Below are 14,572 nucleotides of genomic sequence, written 5' to 3'. Positions count from 1 at the left end.
TTTCACGGAACAGGGTTCTACTCGAGCTACTTTCAAGTCCCCAAAAAGAATGGAGGATGGGGACTGATATTGGATCTTCAGCACCTGAACCGTTCCATTTCCAAATGAAGAGTCTGTATGGTCACACTTGCATAAGGGAACTAATTTCTTTGGTGATCTCCAACCCTTGGATTACGGCCAAAATCTGCTTTTCTCTCTTGGGACAAATGGCCGCCTGCATGTATGTCATGCTGTTTGCATGCTTACACCTGCGCCGCCTTCAACTGCGGTTGCAGAGGGTCTACTCCCCCATGCACCAGCTGATGAACGCTCTGCTCCACATGCCACCAGAAGTTCTCTGCTGACTACAATGGTGGATGAATCTGCTTGGGAATTACCTCCCTCCTGTCCTTGTCCACCGTTAAAATCATAACAGATGCATTCCGCCTGGACGACTACATGACACAAAGTATCTGGACAACACGGGAGGCTAGGATGCACATAAACATATTGGAACTCTGGGCAATACTTAGTGTGCCAGGGTTCCTGCCAGCCATCCGGGACTGGTACGTTCTTCTCATGTCAGACAACATCACCATGGTCTTCTACGTAAATAAGCAAGGGGAAACGAGATCCAAATCCTGTGTACAGAAGCCTTACGCCTATGGGAACACTACATTCTTCTGATAGTAGCCTACCTACTGGGCACCCAGAAAATGATTGTTGATGCAGAAACTTTGCAACTGACCATGAATGGGAATTGCACGACTCCGTAATCATGGACATCTTTGACTAGAACCCCAGCGAGGGATCTTTTTGCATCCCATAACACCACCCAGTATTGTTCAAGAGGAGGAATTGGAGCCCAATGCACCCAGTATTGTTCAAGAGGAGGAATTGGAGCCCAATCACAGGGGGATGCCCTAGTCGGACGACTGGCTGGACTGCACAAACTATGCCTCCTCCCTCTTACCCTTCCTACCATGAGTAATCCACAAGATGAGACCAGAGAAAGCAACAGCCATCCTGATAGCCCCCTTCTGACTTTGCCAATTCTCCTTTGCATGTAGAAGTAACCTCCACTCATGAGAATCTCCAAGTGGGTTTCTGGGTGCATTACGTGCTGTTATCAGTTATCGGGATGATCCCCACCTGAAGGGATTTGGGCCCATTCTGTGACAGCGCAAGCAGAAACTACAGCCGCACTCCACAACGTACCCATCGCAGACACATGCATGTTGGCCACATGGAGTTAGGTACACACCCTCTCCATACGCTGTGCTCTAGTGTATGTTTCCGCAACAGATGCGTCATTTGGAGCAACAATCCTCTATTCCACAGTCTCCTTGTAGCATCCTCCCACATACCCTCAGTAGAATACAATCGTCACTTCTTCATCACTCGAAGAAGAAAACGAAGTTATTTACCTGTAACTGGAGGTTCTTTGAGATGCGTGGTCCATATCTATATTCCGAACACTCCCTCCTTCCTCTGTGCTGCAGATCCAACAAATCTGCAGAAGAAAAGGAACTGGAGGTGCTGGCGGCCAGTGCACCCTTTATCACCTCGGGCGAAACCATGAGGCAGTACAGGGTGCATGCGCAGACTGCTGAACAGTCCTACTGTCCAGCTCTGGGCATGCACATAACCCTCAGTGGAATTCAGATAGAGACCACACATCTTGAAGAACCTCCAGTTACAGGCAAGTAACTTTTTGTTATTCCTATTGTAGAGTTTACATTTGGAACATATTATAGTATGACAAGCCAAGAAAGCATAGCACTTTAATGTTGTCTGTCTCTGTCTGTCTCTCTGTTAGTATTGCTACATAGTTGACTTTTAGACATTATTAATATTCTTCTGTTAAACGAATTCATTAGATGTTTTCATTTTGCCTTTTGGTAACTGTGTATTGCCATAATATAAAATATCTCAGATGCTTTTCTTTTAACAGTGGTCCCAAGGCATTTATTGGTTCTTAGATACCTTCCTTCCACTTACATTTACAAAGAGTGTATTTACATTTTACAGTACATTTTACAAATATAGCTGAAAGGATTAGTTAACCCAGAGGATTTTTTAAAAGTGATCTACTACAAATATTAAGAATGAAAAAATGCATAGACTGTCCTGTTTCATAATAGATCTCATTTCTCTCCTCATGTTTTTAGTTCTTTCCCCATGTATCATCCCTGTATTACAACCACATTTCACTTTTTACCTTCCTTTTTGACTATTTTTATTATCTCCTGGTCCTGCCACACTATTTAATTCTTTTTTCTTCTCTTCCAACACCATTTGATCCTCAGGCTTCTTATTCGTAAACTACTTCCCCTTCTATACTTTTTCTTTAGCCTTGAAAAAGATAAAATATTTTTCTTTCACTTCCCTTTCCTCTCTTCAGAACTCTTGCATTTTTGAACATTTTCAATATAAACACTTCCAAACATACCATTTTGATATATTTCACTTTGTGCCACTTCCAATTATCAGTGCCTTTGATATGGCATTTCTGCCTGTAATTAACATATTTAGTGATCGCTACTGCATTTCAGATTATCATGGCAACTCTTATAATTAATTTAAAAACGATCACTGTGCCAAAAGAGACACAGGGTTTCAGTGGCATTATCATATGATCGATCGGTTGGGGAAGCAAGGAGAGACTGCTGAATTGGAATTAATTTGCAAACTGGATACAATTAACTTAGGCTTGAATAAAGACTGGGAGTGGATGTGTCATTACACAAAGGAAAACTATTGCCCCTTGTTTATTTCCCCTCCTGCTGTTCTTGTAAAGTGCTGGAAATGGCCCACCTTGATTATCACTACAAAAGGTAGTCCCCCCGCCGCCCCCCTCCCCCCCACTCTCTCCTGCTGGTAATAGCTCACCTTTCCTGATCACTCTTGTTACAGTTTTCAGAATAGCAGCCCTGTTAGTCTCCATTCGCAAAAAGAAAAGGAGTACTTGTGATACCTTAGAGACTAACACATTTATCTGAGCATAAGCTTTTGTGAGTTACAGCTCACTTCATCGGTAACTCCCAATGTATGGTAACACCCATTGTTTCATGTTCTCTGTGTATATAAAATCTCCCCACTATATTTTCCACTGTATGCATCCGATGAAGTGAGCTGTAGCTCACGAAAGCTTATGCTGTAATAAATTTGTTAGTCTCTAAGGTATCACAAGTACTCCTTTTCTTTTTACGGATACAGACTAACACGGCTGCTACTCTGAAACCTGGGTAGTTCCTGTATTTGAAGAGGTTATTTTAAGGAAATATATCCCAGGACACTATGATTTGCTTGGGGTTTTGTGATGTGATATTTGTGTGTGTTTGTATATATGTGTGTGTGTATATAGCATATATGTATATGCTATACAGTATATTACAAATATATCAAAATACAAATGAGTACAAAAAGAAAACCAAGAAAGAACAAATTAGAAATAAAAACACGATAGACTAGATTTGTGCTTGTTTTCCATGTTTTGGCTGTGCTGTTAGGGAAGCGTTAAAACAGTTCTGGGTCAAATTTTGCAAGGAATTTTGCATGTACATGACTTTTATACTCATCTTACCAAAGTTATGTATGCAAAATTGAGCCTTTGAAAGTCTGTCCCTAATTTTGTAACTCTGTTAATTGTATGTATCAAAAGATCCAATTTTCATCTGACTTGCCCTTGTTTTAACATTTTCCTTATAGCACTGTGTATGTTAACATAACTAATGTGAATTGTTGAAGTGTTTCAATATCTTTTTCAATAGGTTTTGTAGTTGAGAATATGGCAACAGCAATGGATGAAGACTTAGAAGAAGAACTGGATGAAAAAGATGAGAAGTCCATGATGTGTCCTCCAGGCATGCATAAATGGAAGCTGGAGCAGTGCATGGTATGCACTGTGTGTGGGGACTGTACAGGCTATGGAGCCAGCTGTGTTAGTAGTGGGCGTCCAGACAGGGTACCTGGAGGGTAAGTAAATACATTCATGCAAATATCTTTCATACAGTATGCTGAATAAGTAAAATGTGTACAGAATGTAATCAAAATAGATGTTTACTTTACTTCACTTCAGACTTCAGTCTTAAATAGCACTGTATCTAAAGAAAATATTGCTTATCTATTTTTAAAACCAAGAATATATTTAACTTTTGTGATTTTTTTAATAAACATTTTAGTAATGGTAACAGGTGACTTAAAATATTTCTTATGTTTATTCAAAATAATTCTCACAAAAGCAGAAAGGAGGAAAGTGTGTTGAGTATAAACAAATTTGGTATGCCTAATGACATTGAATGCTGCTATTTAAGGTATGGGATTTCTGGCTTTGGATATAACTTTTTTTCTTAATAAAATGGAAGATGAATAGTAGTTGTAAAACCATAGACGTGGGGCTGGAAAGAACCTCGCGTGGTTATCAAGTCCAGCCCTTTGCACAGAAGGCAGGACCAAATAAACCTAGATCATCCCTGACAAATGTTGGTCCAATCTGTTCTATTACATCTGTAGTTCAAATACATTTTATGTAATATTGCTTGTCCTGGTAGATTATGGATAAAACTTATTTGTGTTCTGTAGAATCTGTGGCTGTGGCTCTGGTGAGTCTGGCTGTGCTACATGTGGTTGTTGCAAGGCCTGTGCTAGAGAGCTGGATGGTCAAGAGGCAAGGCAAAGAGGAATTCTTGATGCTGTGAAAGAGATGATACCTTTAGATCTCCTACTAGGTAAGTGAGACGAAACTGATAAACAGACATATGCCAATGGTATAACTTTTAGTCACACAATGCAACCAGCTTCCCTTTAGAATTAAATTTGGGCTTTGTAATCAGTCCCCATACATACTACTTTCAGAGTAACAGCCGTGTTAGTCTGTATTCGCAAAAAGAAAAGGAGTACTTGTGGCACCTTAGAGACTAACCAATTTATTTGAGCATAAGCTTTCGTGAGCTACAGCTCACTTCATCGGATGCATACTGTGGAAAGTGTAGAAGATCTTTTTATACACACAAAGCATGAAAAAATACCTCCCCCCACCCCACTCCCCTGCTGGTAATAGCTTATCTAAAGTGATCACTCTCCTTACAATGTGTATGATGATCAAGTTGGGCCATTTCCAGCACAAATCTAGGGTTTAACAAGAACGTCTGAGGGGGGCGGTGGGTAGGAAAAAACAAGGGGAAATAGGTTACCTTGCATAATGACTTAGCCACTCCCAGTCTCTATTCAAGCCTGAGTTGCAAATGAATTCCAATACTACTGTAACTAGTGGAAAAATAGCAGTTAGTCAAGAAATTGGTACAATCTTATCACTTTTGTATGCATTTTGATTTTCTGGTTGTAGAATTTTATATCTTAATTTCATGGAATTTCATTCTTTCTTCCATTGCAGTAACACTGCTGAGCTATGTTCTTTCATGACAGTTTTAGTGCAGTAGGTTTTTTTTTTTTTTTCATGAGTAAATTATTGCTTAGACTTTTTTCCTTGGTATTGTAGTAAAGATAGTGACCGGACCTAACATTTGAACTTCATCTCTCCACTTGCATGAGGGCACTGTTTTGATACATACATTCAACTTTCACTTCCCCTTGTGATGACACTGCTGGTGTCATGAGGCTGTTCCTCTCCCTCCATATTAGCTCTAGAAGGGAGGCTTGCCACAGGTCTATTGCCAGAAATTGGTACAACAGGATTTTACATAAAAACATGGGGTGTTCAGTCCCAACACTGAATAATTTTTCCTCCCAAATTTTTTGGAGAAAGTGGGAGGTGGCAGAAATGTAAAAATTAACTCTGTGGAAGAAAGTGAGATTATGTATAACCAGACTAATATTTAAGAGCTGAAGCCAGAAAGAATAAATTAAAAAAAACAAAATGACTTCTCTAAATACAAAGTATGGGGCCGTGACTTCTGATTAGATTTATTATGATAGAAAATGTTTTTAATATTGTATTCCCTAATTTTATAAGGCTGATTATTTTCCTAGTCTCAGCTTCCTCCTCTTACTGTGGTTTATTCAGGTACCCATTCAGAACTTCATACAACATGGAGTTAATAATGAGGCGATTTAGTCCAGGACCCAATTTTGGGGGTTCTAATGTGTGACAACTAACATCTTCAGATGTTTAAAATTTTTCTTTCCTCAGTGTTCATCTTGCCAAGTACTAGCTTCTTCAGAATCAGAAATCGGTGTTAAAACATATAGCATAACAGTGGGATTTTAAAAGATATAAAATGTTGCAGGTGTTTCTCTTACTGCATTGGTTGAGCAGGAAAGGCAGACCCCATGATACCTGCTATCGTGTGTACTCGTGATGCTCTAATAGCATTGGAGGGTGCTAGGGTTGTGGCACTATAATTATTTGCTGCCTGTTTCTGAAGGATTCTCCTGTTACTTGCTAAGGGGAAGATTTTCTAGTCTGGACTACTGTCAGTTTTAAAAAGATGGGACACATTAGGATTCTTTATTCTGAAATTTATTGATTTCTGAATTGATTCTGCTTAGTTTACAATTAAGAATATATTTTTCTAACTGGCAGTCCTGCAAATTTACATGTGGTCTGAATCTGAAGATGGATTGTTTTCTTATTGTACGTTGTTCTGATGATGATGGTTTTGCAGAGCAGAAGTAAACTATTGGAATACTGTGAACACTTCTGTTGATACACAAGGAAGACTAGATTCCACCACTTAGCTTTGTTGTCTTTGTGATCCTAATAGAAGTAAAAGCAGTAAACACGTGTGCTTCTTTGAGTGTTGGGTCCCCCTATATGGATTCCAAACATGGGTGTGCATGTGCGCCATATGCCAGAGCCAGAAGGTTTTCCTAGCAGTGTCCATTGACCTGCACGTGCATTGTACGTCCCCTCATGCTCATAGCCGAGGGTATAATAGACTGCGTGGGTCGATGCCTCTCCACTTCCCTGAGTCGGAACCCCTGTTCCTTTGCTCTCTTAGCCTAGCTAAGAGAGTGGCCTTTTCATCCATTCTTGTACATAGTTATAGCTAAGCTGTTTGTGCTCTATACTTGTTTTATCCTTAGATAGTCTAGTTAGTGTAGTTGTTCCCCTGTTTGGGGATTCCCTCCCCCCCTGGGGACTATGCTCTGCATTCCCGGCTTTAAGAACTGTGCATCTTGCCTGCACTCATTCTCTGTGAGCGATGAGCACCAGCATTGTCTGTATTGCCTTGGCGGGGCTCACATTGTGGTCCGCTGTGCTATCTGCAAATCCTTAATGCCCTGAACACGGGAGGCTCAAGAACGTAGCCGCCTCCATCAAGACCTTCCAGAGGTGATGTTCCCCCAGGCGCCTTCAGATCCTGGATCGGCAGAACTGACGGTGGAGCATCCATCACTGGCATTGAGTGCCCTTCCCAGCACCTCCCAGGCACTGGATCCATTGGTACTGAAGACAAGAGACAAGCCCCACTATGAGGGGAAAAAAACATGGCCATGGCCATAAGAGCAGATCCTGGACCGGGACTGCTCATAAGCTCATTGTTTCTTCCATGAGCTCCACCAGGTCAGGTGAGAGGTTGCACTCAGATCCATCTGCACAGGTGTCCAGACTGGCCTGTGTTGATTCCGTGTGGACTCTCTGGCCTCTCCAGAGCTCTGCCTTGCACTCTCAGATGACTGGAACCGCTTCTGTCCACAGAGGAACTGCTCCTCCCCATCTGCGTTTTCTGCTCCTCTCTGGACCTTCACTCACCACCATCCTCCCCTTGGTTGAACCTTTGCTCCTGCTACCAGAAAGACCTGCTCTGTTGCCACATGCAGCCCTCTGGTACTTACGGTCTCCCACACTCCCCTCCCCCCGGAACCATTGCCGGAACCATCTTCCAAGTCTGAGGGCTTCTCAGAGACAGAGTCCTTGTTTTCTCCCGTTCCATGTCAGAATCTGGAATCATACCCCATATTGCACTATCCACCAGTTTATGACTGTGCTTCACAGGCCTGGCATTGCTACCAATGAAGCCCGCCAATGGCCACACTTGGATCCCTACTGGGGATGCCAAGCACCATTGGTCGTCTCATATCAACCATCCTCCATTCGCCCTACAGCACCATTGGTGTACAAGGAAGAAGACAACATGGAACCAGTACTGCCAGTCTCTACTGCTGCATCTTCATCTCCAGATGAGGCATTTATTCTTTCCTTGCTCTCTCCACCAAATGACCACCAATAATACCACATGTTGACGAACCTCGTCACGGAAATCTCTTCATTCCTGCTGACTATAGCCAGGGTCTGTCTGTCTGCCTGCCTGCTGGTCTGGTCTGTGTCATGCCAGGCTCCGGATGTGACCCCTGCACAATGGCTGGTGACACTCTATTCCCAGTCCTGAGACCCCCTGGAAAAGATTACAACCATTCCCCAGGTGATATTTACCTTGCTGTGTTGATAGACCGACTACAGAACAGCCCTGGAAGAGGTTCCATTCGACTCCTCGCTCCATCGAGTTGGTGTCAGACGCCTGAGACCTTGGATAGGGGGCACATTTCGGCGTCTTCCAGACTTAGGGGATGTGGTCTTTGGATGAAGGGCAGTTGTACATAAAGAGCTCTGAGCAGTCTGGCTGGCATGCGGCATCTTGTTGCCCCACCTGTCAGGTAAGGCGGTACAAGTCCTGACAGACAACACAGCCTCGATGTTCTACATCAACAGGCAAGGGGCAGCATGCTCGGCGGCTCTGTCAGGAGGCGCTCTGTCTCTCGGACTTCTGCATGAGCACGAGATTCACCTGGAAGCTTGTCACCTTCCCGGCGTCAGGAATATGCTGGTGGACCAGCTCAGCAAGGACTTTTCCTCTCATCACAAGTGGTCGCTCCATTCGGAGGTAGCCTGCATGATCTTCCAAAAGTGGGCAACTCCCCAAATGGACCTGTTCGCTACCAAACAGAACAGTAAATGCCACCAGTTTTTTTTCTCCTCGGTAATGTCTGACCAAGGGCTCCCTCTCCAATGCCTTCCTCCTGTCGTGGTCAGGGAGCCTGATGTACGCGCTCCCTCCAGTTCCGCTTATCAGCAAGGCCCTGGCAAAAATTGAGAGACAAGGCACAGGTCATGATGATCGCCTCGATGTGACCTCGCTAGCACTAGTTCAGCACGCTCATGAGCCCGTCAGTGGCCCCTCCCTGGCCCCTCCCCAACCGACCGGACCTGCTGTCACAGAACCATGGTCAACTTCTACACCCCAACGTCAGGTACCTCCACTTCTCGGTGTGGATGCTGAGTGGCTGAACCCGGAGGAATGGACCTGTTCGGAAGGAATCCAACAGGTCCTCCTGGAAAGTAGAAAGCCCTCAATTAGACTGGCTTACCTGGCTAAGTGGACGAGGCTTTCCTGCTGGGCGTCTGAATGGGACATCTCTCCCCACGTTCTTCCATACAGGCTGTCCTGGACTGCCTGCTCCATTTGAGGGACCAGGGCCTGGCACACTCTTCCATTAGAGTGCATCGCACGGCCATCTCCGCTTATCACCCACCGATCCAAGGACAGACGGTGTTTTCCCATGACATGACAGTCAGATTCCTGAGGGGACCATGACAGGAGAGACTCTTCCTGCAGGTATGGGCTCCTGTCCCGCAGTAGGATCTTAACTTGGTCCTCTCTAGGCTCACTGGCCCGCCCTTTGAGCTGCTCCTTTTCCTATCTGTCATGGAAGGTCGTGTTCCTGGTGGCGGTGCCATCGGCGAGATGAGTCTCTGAAATTAAAGCCTTGACCTCAGAACCTCCGTATATGGTCTGATAAGGTTCAGTTGCGGCCCCACCCGGCCTTCTTGCTAAAGGTGTTCTCCACCTTCCATGTGAACCAGAACATCTTCCTCCTGGTGGTCTGTCCCAAACCGCACAAGACCAGTGAAGAGAGGCGTCTTCACACCCTTGACGTCCGTAGGGCCTTGACTTTCTACTTAGAATGTACCTAGCCTATCTGTAAATCGACTCAACTCTTCATCGCTACAGCATATAGGATGAAGGGTCACCCAGTGTCCTTGCAGAGGATTTCCAATTGGATTACCTTGTGCATAAGGACCTGTTATGACCTGGCGGGGGTTCCGCTGCTGCCAATTGTCAGAGCCCACTGGACGAGAGTGCAGGCGTCTTCGGTGGCCTTCCTGGCACACATCCCTATCCAGGACATCGGTAGAGCCACAACATCGTCCACTGTTCACCCAGTCACCGCCCATTATGCCATCACTCAGCAGGCCAGGGATGACTCTGGGTTCAGCAGAGCTGTGTTGCAATCTGCACATCTGTCATAAACATAAAGATACGGGTAATATAAAATCCCTCCTTGTAGCTGTACTGAATCGCTTTACCTATGAGGGGTTAAGAACCTCAAATAACCTGGTTGGCACCTGACCAGAAGGACCAATAAGGAAAGGAGATACTTTCAAATCTGGGGGGAGGCGGGTTGTTTGTGCTCTTTGTTTGTTCCCTCTCCGGATGGAGAGAGAAGCCAACTACGGACAACATCTCCTGAAAACATACCTGGAATAATCCATCTAAGAATTACAGAAATAGTAAGTGAGGCAAGGAAATGCGTAAGGTTATCTTTTGTTTTAGCTTGTGAATTTTCCCTATGCTAAGAGGTAGTTTTATTCCTGTTTTATAACTGTGAAGCTGAGTCCAATAAATCTTTTTATTACCCTGTAAAGTTACCTTCCATCCTGATTTTGCAGGAGTGATTCTTTTACTTTTTTCTTTGTAATAAAATTCTTCTTTTAAGAACCTGATTTATTTTCAGTGTCCTAAAAACCGAAGGATTTGGTCTGTGCTCACATTGTAACCAATTGGTTAGTATATTATTCTCAAGCCTCCCCAGGAAAAGGGGTGAAGGGGTTTGGGGGGAATAGGGACTCCAAGTGACCCTTTCCTGAATTTTTGTATAAATCACTTGGTGGCAGCAATACCACCCAAGGACAAGGAAAGGAATTTGTGCCTTGGGGAAGATTTTAACCTAAGCTGGTAGAATATAAGCTTAGGGGGTCTTTCATGCAGGTGCGCACATCTGTAACCCAGAGTTCAGAGTGGGGAGGGAACCCTGACAACGTCTGTGAACTCCTACCCACCTCCAGGGGTATTTCTTGGGAGTCACCTAATATGGAATGGACATGAGCAAGCACTCAAAGAAGAAAAGACAGTTACCTTTTCCGTAACTGGTGTTCTTTGAGATGTGTTGCTCATGTCCATTCCATGACCCGTTCTCCTTCCCCAATTTTGGAGTTTCTGGCAAGAAGGAACTGAGGGGGTGGAGAGCCACCGGTGCCCCTTATACCGCACCATGCAGGTGCCACTCTAGAGGGCGCCAGAACCGGTCCCTTACAGATACTGCTGAGGGAAAAACTTCCGGCACTAGTGTATGTGGCGAGTACACACGCCTAATATGGAACGGATATGAGCAACACATCTCAAAGAAACCAGTTACGGAAAAGGTAAATGTCTTTTTTTTTTTTGAGATGTGTAGTTCCTATTTGGATTCCAATACCTGCTCTCCATTCCCTCTGCTGTGGATTGGACCATTTAGAGGTAAGAGGGATACTGGAGAGGCGTCGACCCGCACAGCCTATTATACCCTCGACTGTGAGCATAAGGGAAGTATGATGCATGTGCAGGTTAACGGTCACTTCTAGGAAAACCTTGTGGCTCTGGTGTGTGGTGTGCAAGCACACCCACATTTGGAATCCAAATTGGGAACACGCGTCTCAATGAACCTCCAGTTACAGGTAAGTAACTTCCTCTTTCTGTCACTTAAATAAGCTGTTGTAACTCTGAATACAATCAAGGAAATCTGTTGGATAAAAGATGCCATTTTCATGGTCACTTTTCAGAGTAGAATCATACTTTAAATAAGCTTATGGATATTTTAATATTAGTATGTCTCTGTTGCCCTATGCCTGCACTTAGGTTTGTATTAATCTTTCCATTATAACCCCCTATTTTCAAGGTGTTATAACTTGGTATTAAATTGATCAACATGCAAAAATAACAAGGTTGATATACAAGCTTGATACATAATAATTGAATTAATAAAAATAATGCAACTATTTCTAAAATGAGCTGCTAATTGAAATAGTGTTGTTCATTTTCATGTTGCTGTCATATATGCTGTACCTAAAGAAAAGTTTAAATAGATCAGTATTGTTTTAAATAGAATTTGTCAACTTGTAAGTTCTCTGGTCTTATGTTTACTGGAAATTTGGGGCAAAAGTAAAAACAGCCAAACTCTTTTTTTAACAAACTCTAAAAATGTGTTTAGCTGATAGATAGGAAGTACAGAAAACTATTAAACGTTGAAATTGTGACAGATTTATGAAAGTAAAGAAATCCAAAATTGAGGCTGACAGTCCATTCTGAAATCGTTATGTTGCCTCCTTCCTTTATTCCTAAACATCTCAGCATAGCTATATAAAGGACAAATTATCGAGCCTTAGCTTTCATTTTCTTGGCTATTACTAGGTTTTATCACATTCATCATATTATTTAAACATAGATTTTGTATTTTTTATTTATTAATTGATGTAGCTGTCCCTGTTCCTGGGGTTAATATTGAAGAGCACCTTCAGCTACGGCAAGAGGAGAAGCGGCAGCGTGTAAACAGGAGGCATAGATTGGAGGAAGGCAGAGGTAAGAGATTATTTGTTACTGAATCGAGGCTAAAATAAGGATAAATGCACACCGTTTCTAAAAACGGACTAGGCCTTGCGAAATAGGCCTTTTTTTTAAATTTAAAAACTGTCAAACATGAAACAAAAATCAGGTTTAAGTGTATATTCAGTAGAGGTTTGCACTAACTGAACTTAATAGATTTTTTTAAAAAAATCAATATACCAGTGCAATTTTATAACACAGAAAAGGCCTGCAAGGATTCAGTAATACTGCTGTGCAGTGGCTTGAGAATTTGGCTTCCATTAAGCCTATAATGGTGGGTATGGGAGACAGAACCACTGAGAATTTAGATCTAGGCCTTTAATTAGACAATTAAAAGATTAGCACCGTCAGAGATTTCACCTGAGATGTACAGGGTCAGAGTCAGAACTCCTAAGCTGTGCTGTTCAGTGCAACATTGGTGGCTACTAAAGTATTTGTAGTCTTTGGTTTAAGAAAGAATGGGGTTCTTTGTTGTGCATATATTACTGATAACTGTTGGATAAGACGGCTGGCCCATTGTCAGTCCATATGTTTTCAGATAGGTATTTGATACAGCATGAGCTAAGAGAGTCATGAAGGTATTGTGAGGGGATGTACGAGTATTTCCTTCCCAAAATCTTACTCATCGGAATGTGTTCACTTCATGTAAGTGCTAAAATGGGAATAAGATTGCGGGAACAAGTGGTTCTTCTTCGAGTTGTGTTTCTATGAGTGCTCCACCTTAGGTGTATCTGTGTTCCTGCACCTAGGATTTGAGATTTTCAGCTGTAGTGCCCATTTGGGCCTCACATGCACTCCTCCCTTCGCGCACCATGTTTGGCAGTTCTATAGTTCTGTGCAGCCAAATTAATCTCGATTCCTTCTCAACTGCCCTTGTCCTGAGATGGAGTCCCTAGCAGAGCCCTTTCTATCAAGTTCTTAGTGTCTTTGTTCTCATTTGTCATAGTGACAGTGTTTCAGTTAGGATTTTAGTCATTTAGAGTTGTTCCCGTTCTTCTTTTTCCTTCATTCAAAAAAAAAGTCTCCATTATTTATCATTATCCCCTCAATTAGAGTTGTAGTTTCTACATATCTTCCCTTTAGGGAGATAATCCCTATAAAGGGTGTTATGCTCAGATCCCCCAATTTCAAACAGTGCCTCTATTGCTGGGAGGCCATCAGGGTCAGTAATGGTCGCTCCCTTTGCATTCGTTGTCTGGAAGAGGCACGCATTCCCCAAAACTGTATGTATTGTCTTAAACTTAAGGCACAGACTCAGAAAAACTGTGAGCTGAAATTAAAACCGATGGAGAGCTCAGCTTCAGATCCTGGTCCTGGAACCCTGCCTGGACAACGGTTGCTGTCAGCATCAACATCAGCCATGCCACCCTCCCTGCTAGTTTTGAAGAGAAAATAACAGAGTCCCTGTGAAAAGACAGTAAAAAGCAAGCTTCAAGTTCACCTAAAAAGGAGCCACTAAAAAGAAAGGGGTCCCAGAGAGATCATTAGCTTTGGCACTGACAGGTATGAGACTGAATACATGTGACACCCCTGGGGCCTCTTGGTAATGTCACCAGTAAGTTCAAGGACCCCAAGAGGGCAGGACTGAATAAGGTGGCATCATCAGGTAATAGGGGTAAGGAAAATACTGGAGTCTCAAAGATGATACCGACAGCACCAGCTAGACATACCGCACCAAGTACATCGGCACTGACAAGTCCACTATGTTGCCGCCTGCTGGACGCTCTGTGGAATGCAGCGCGATCCCAGCACCGACGACATCGTCAACAGCAGGACTGATGCAAATGTCCCCATGATACCGAGGCAAATTACTTCCATGGTACCAATGAATTTAGATTCCCAATACACTAATGTCTGATGCACTGAAGTCTTCACTGCTGTGTACCAGTGTCGCTGCAGTACACATCTCATCCCCAGATGTGCATGCGGTA

General features: G+C 43.3%; 1 protein-coding gene across 26 annotated transcripts in view; it reads left to right on the top strand.

Annotated features, from left to right (window-relative positions):
* The window catches only part of MYCBP2 (MYC binding protein 2), a 418,792-nt gene that overhangs the window by 105,363 nt on the left and 298,857 nt on the right, over positions 1-14,572 (top strand). For 25 of the 26 annotated variants that reach the window (XM_043534235.1, XM_043534248.1, XM_043534261.1 and 22 more), the window contains exons 15-17: positions 3,753-3,957; positions 4,564-4,709; positions 12,516-12,617. In XM_043534235.1, the coding sequence (XP_043390170.1) occupies positions 3,753-3,957; positions 4,564-4,709; positions 12,516-12,617 (453 nt within the window). The remainder of the gene's footprint in view (positions 1-3,752; positions 3,958-4,563; positions 4,710-12,515; positions 12,618-14,572) is intronic. The other variant, XM_043534264.1, reaches the window with a different exon arrangement.

This window comes from Chelonia mydas, chromosome 1, assembly GCF_015237465.2.
Source record: "Chelonia mydas isolate rCheMyd1 chromosome 1, rCheMyd1.pri.v2, whole genome shotgun sequence".
NCBI classification, from domain to species: Eukaryota; Metazoa; Chordata; order Testudines; family Cheloniidae; genus Chelonia; species Chelonia mydas.
The sequence above is the reverse complement of the archived record's forward strand: the minus strand, read 5'-3'. Positions and strand labels throughout refer to the sequence as shown.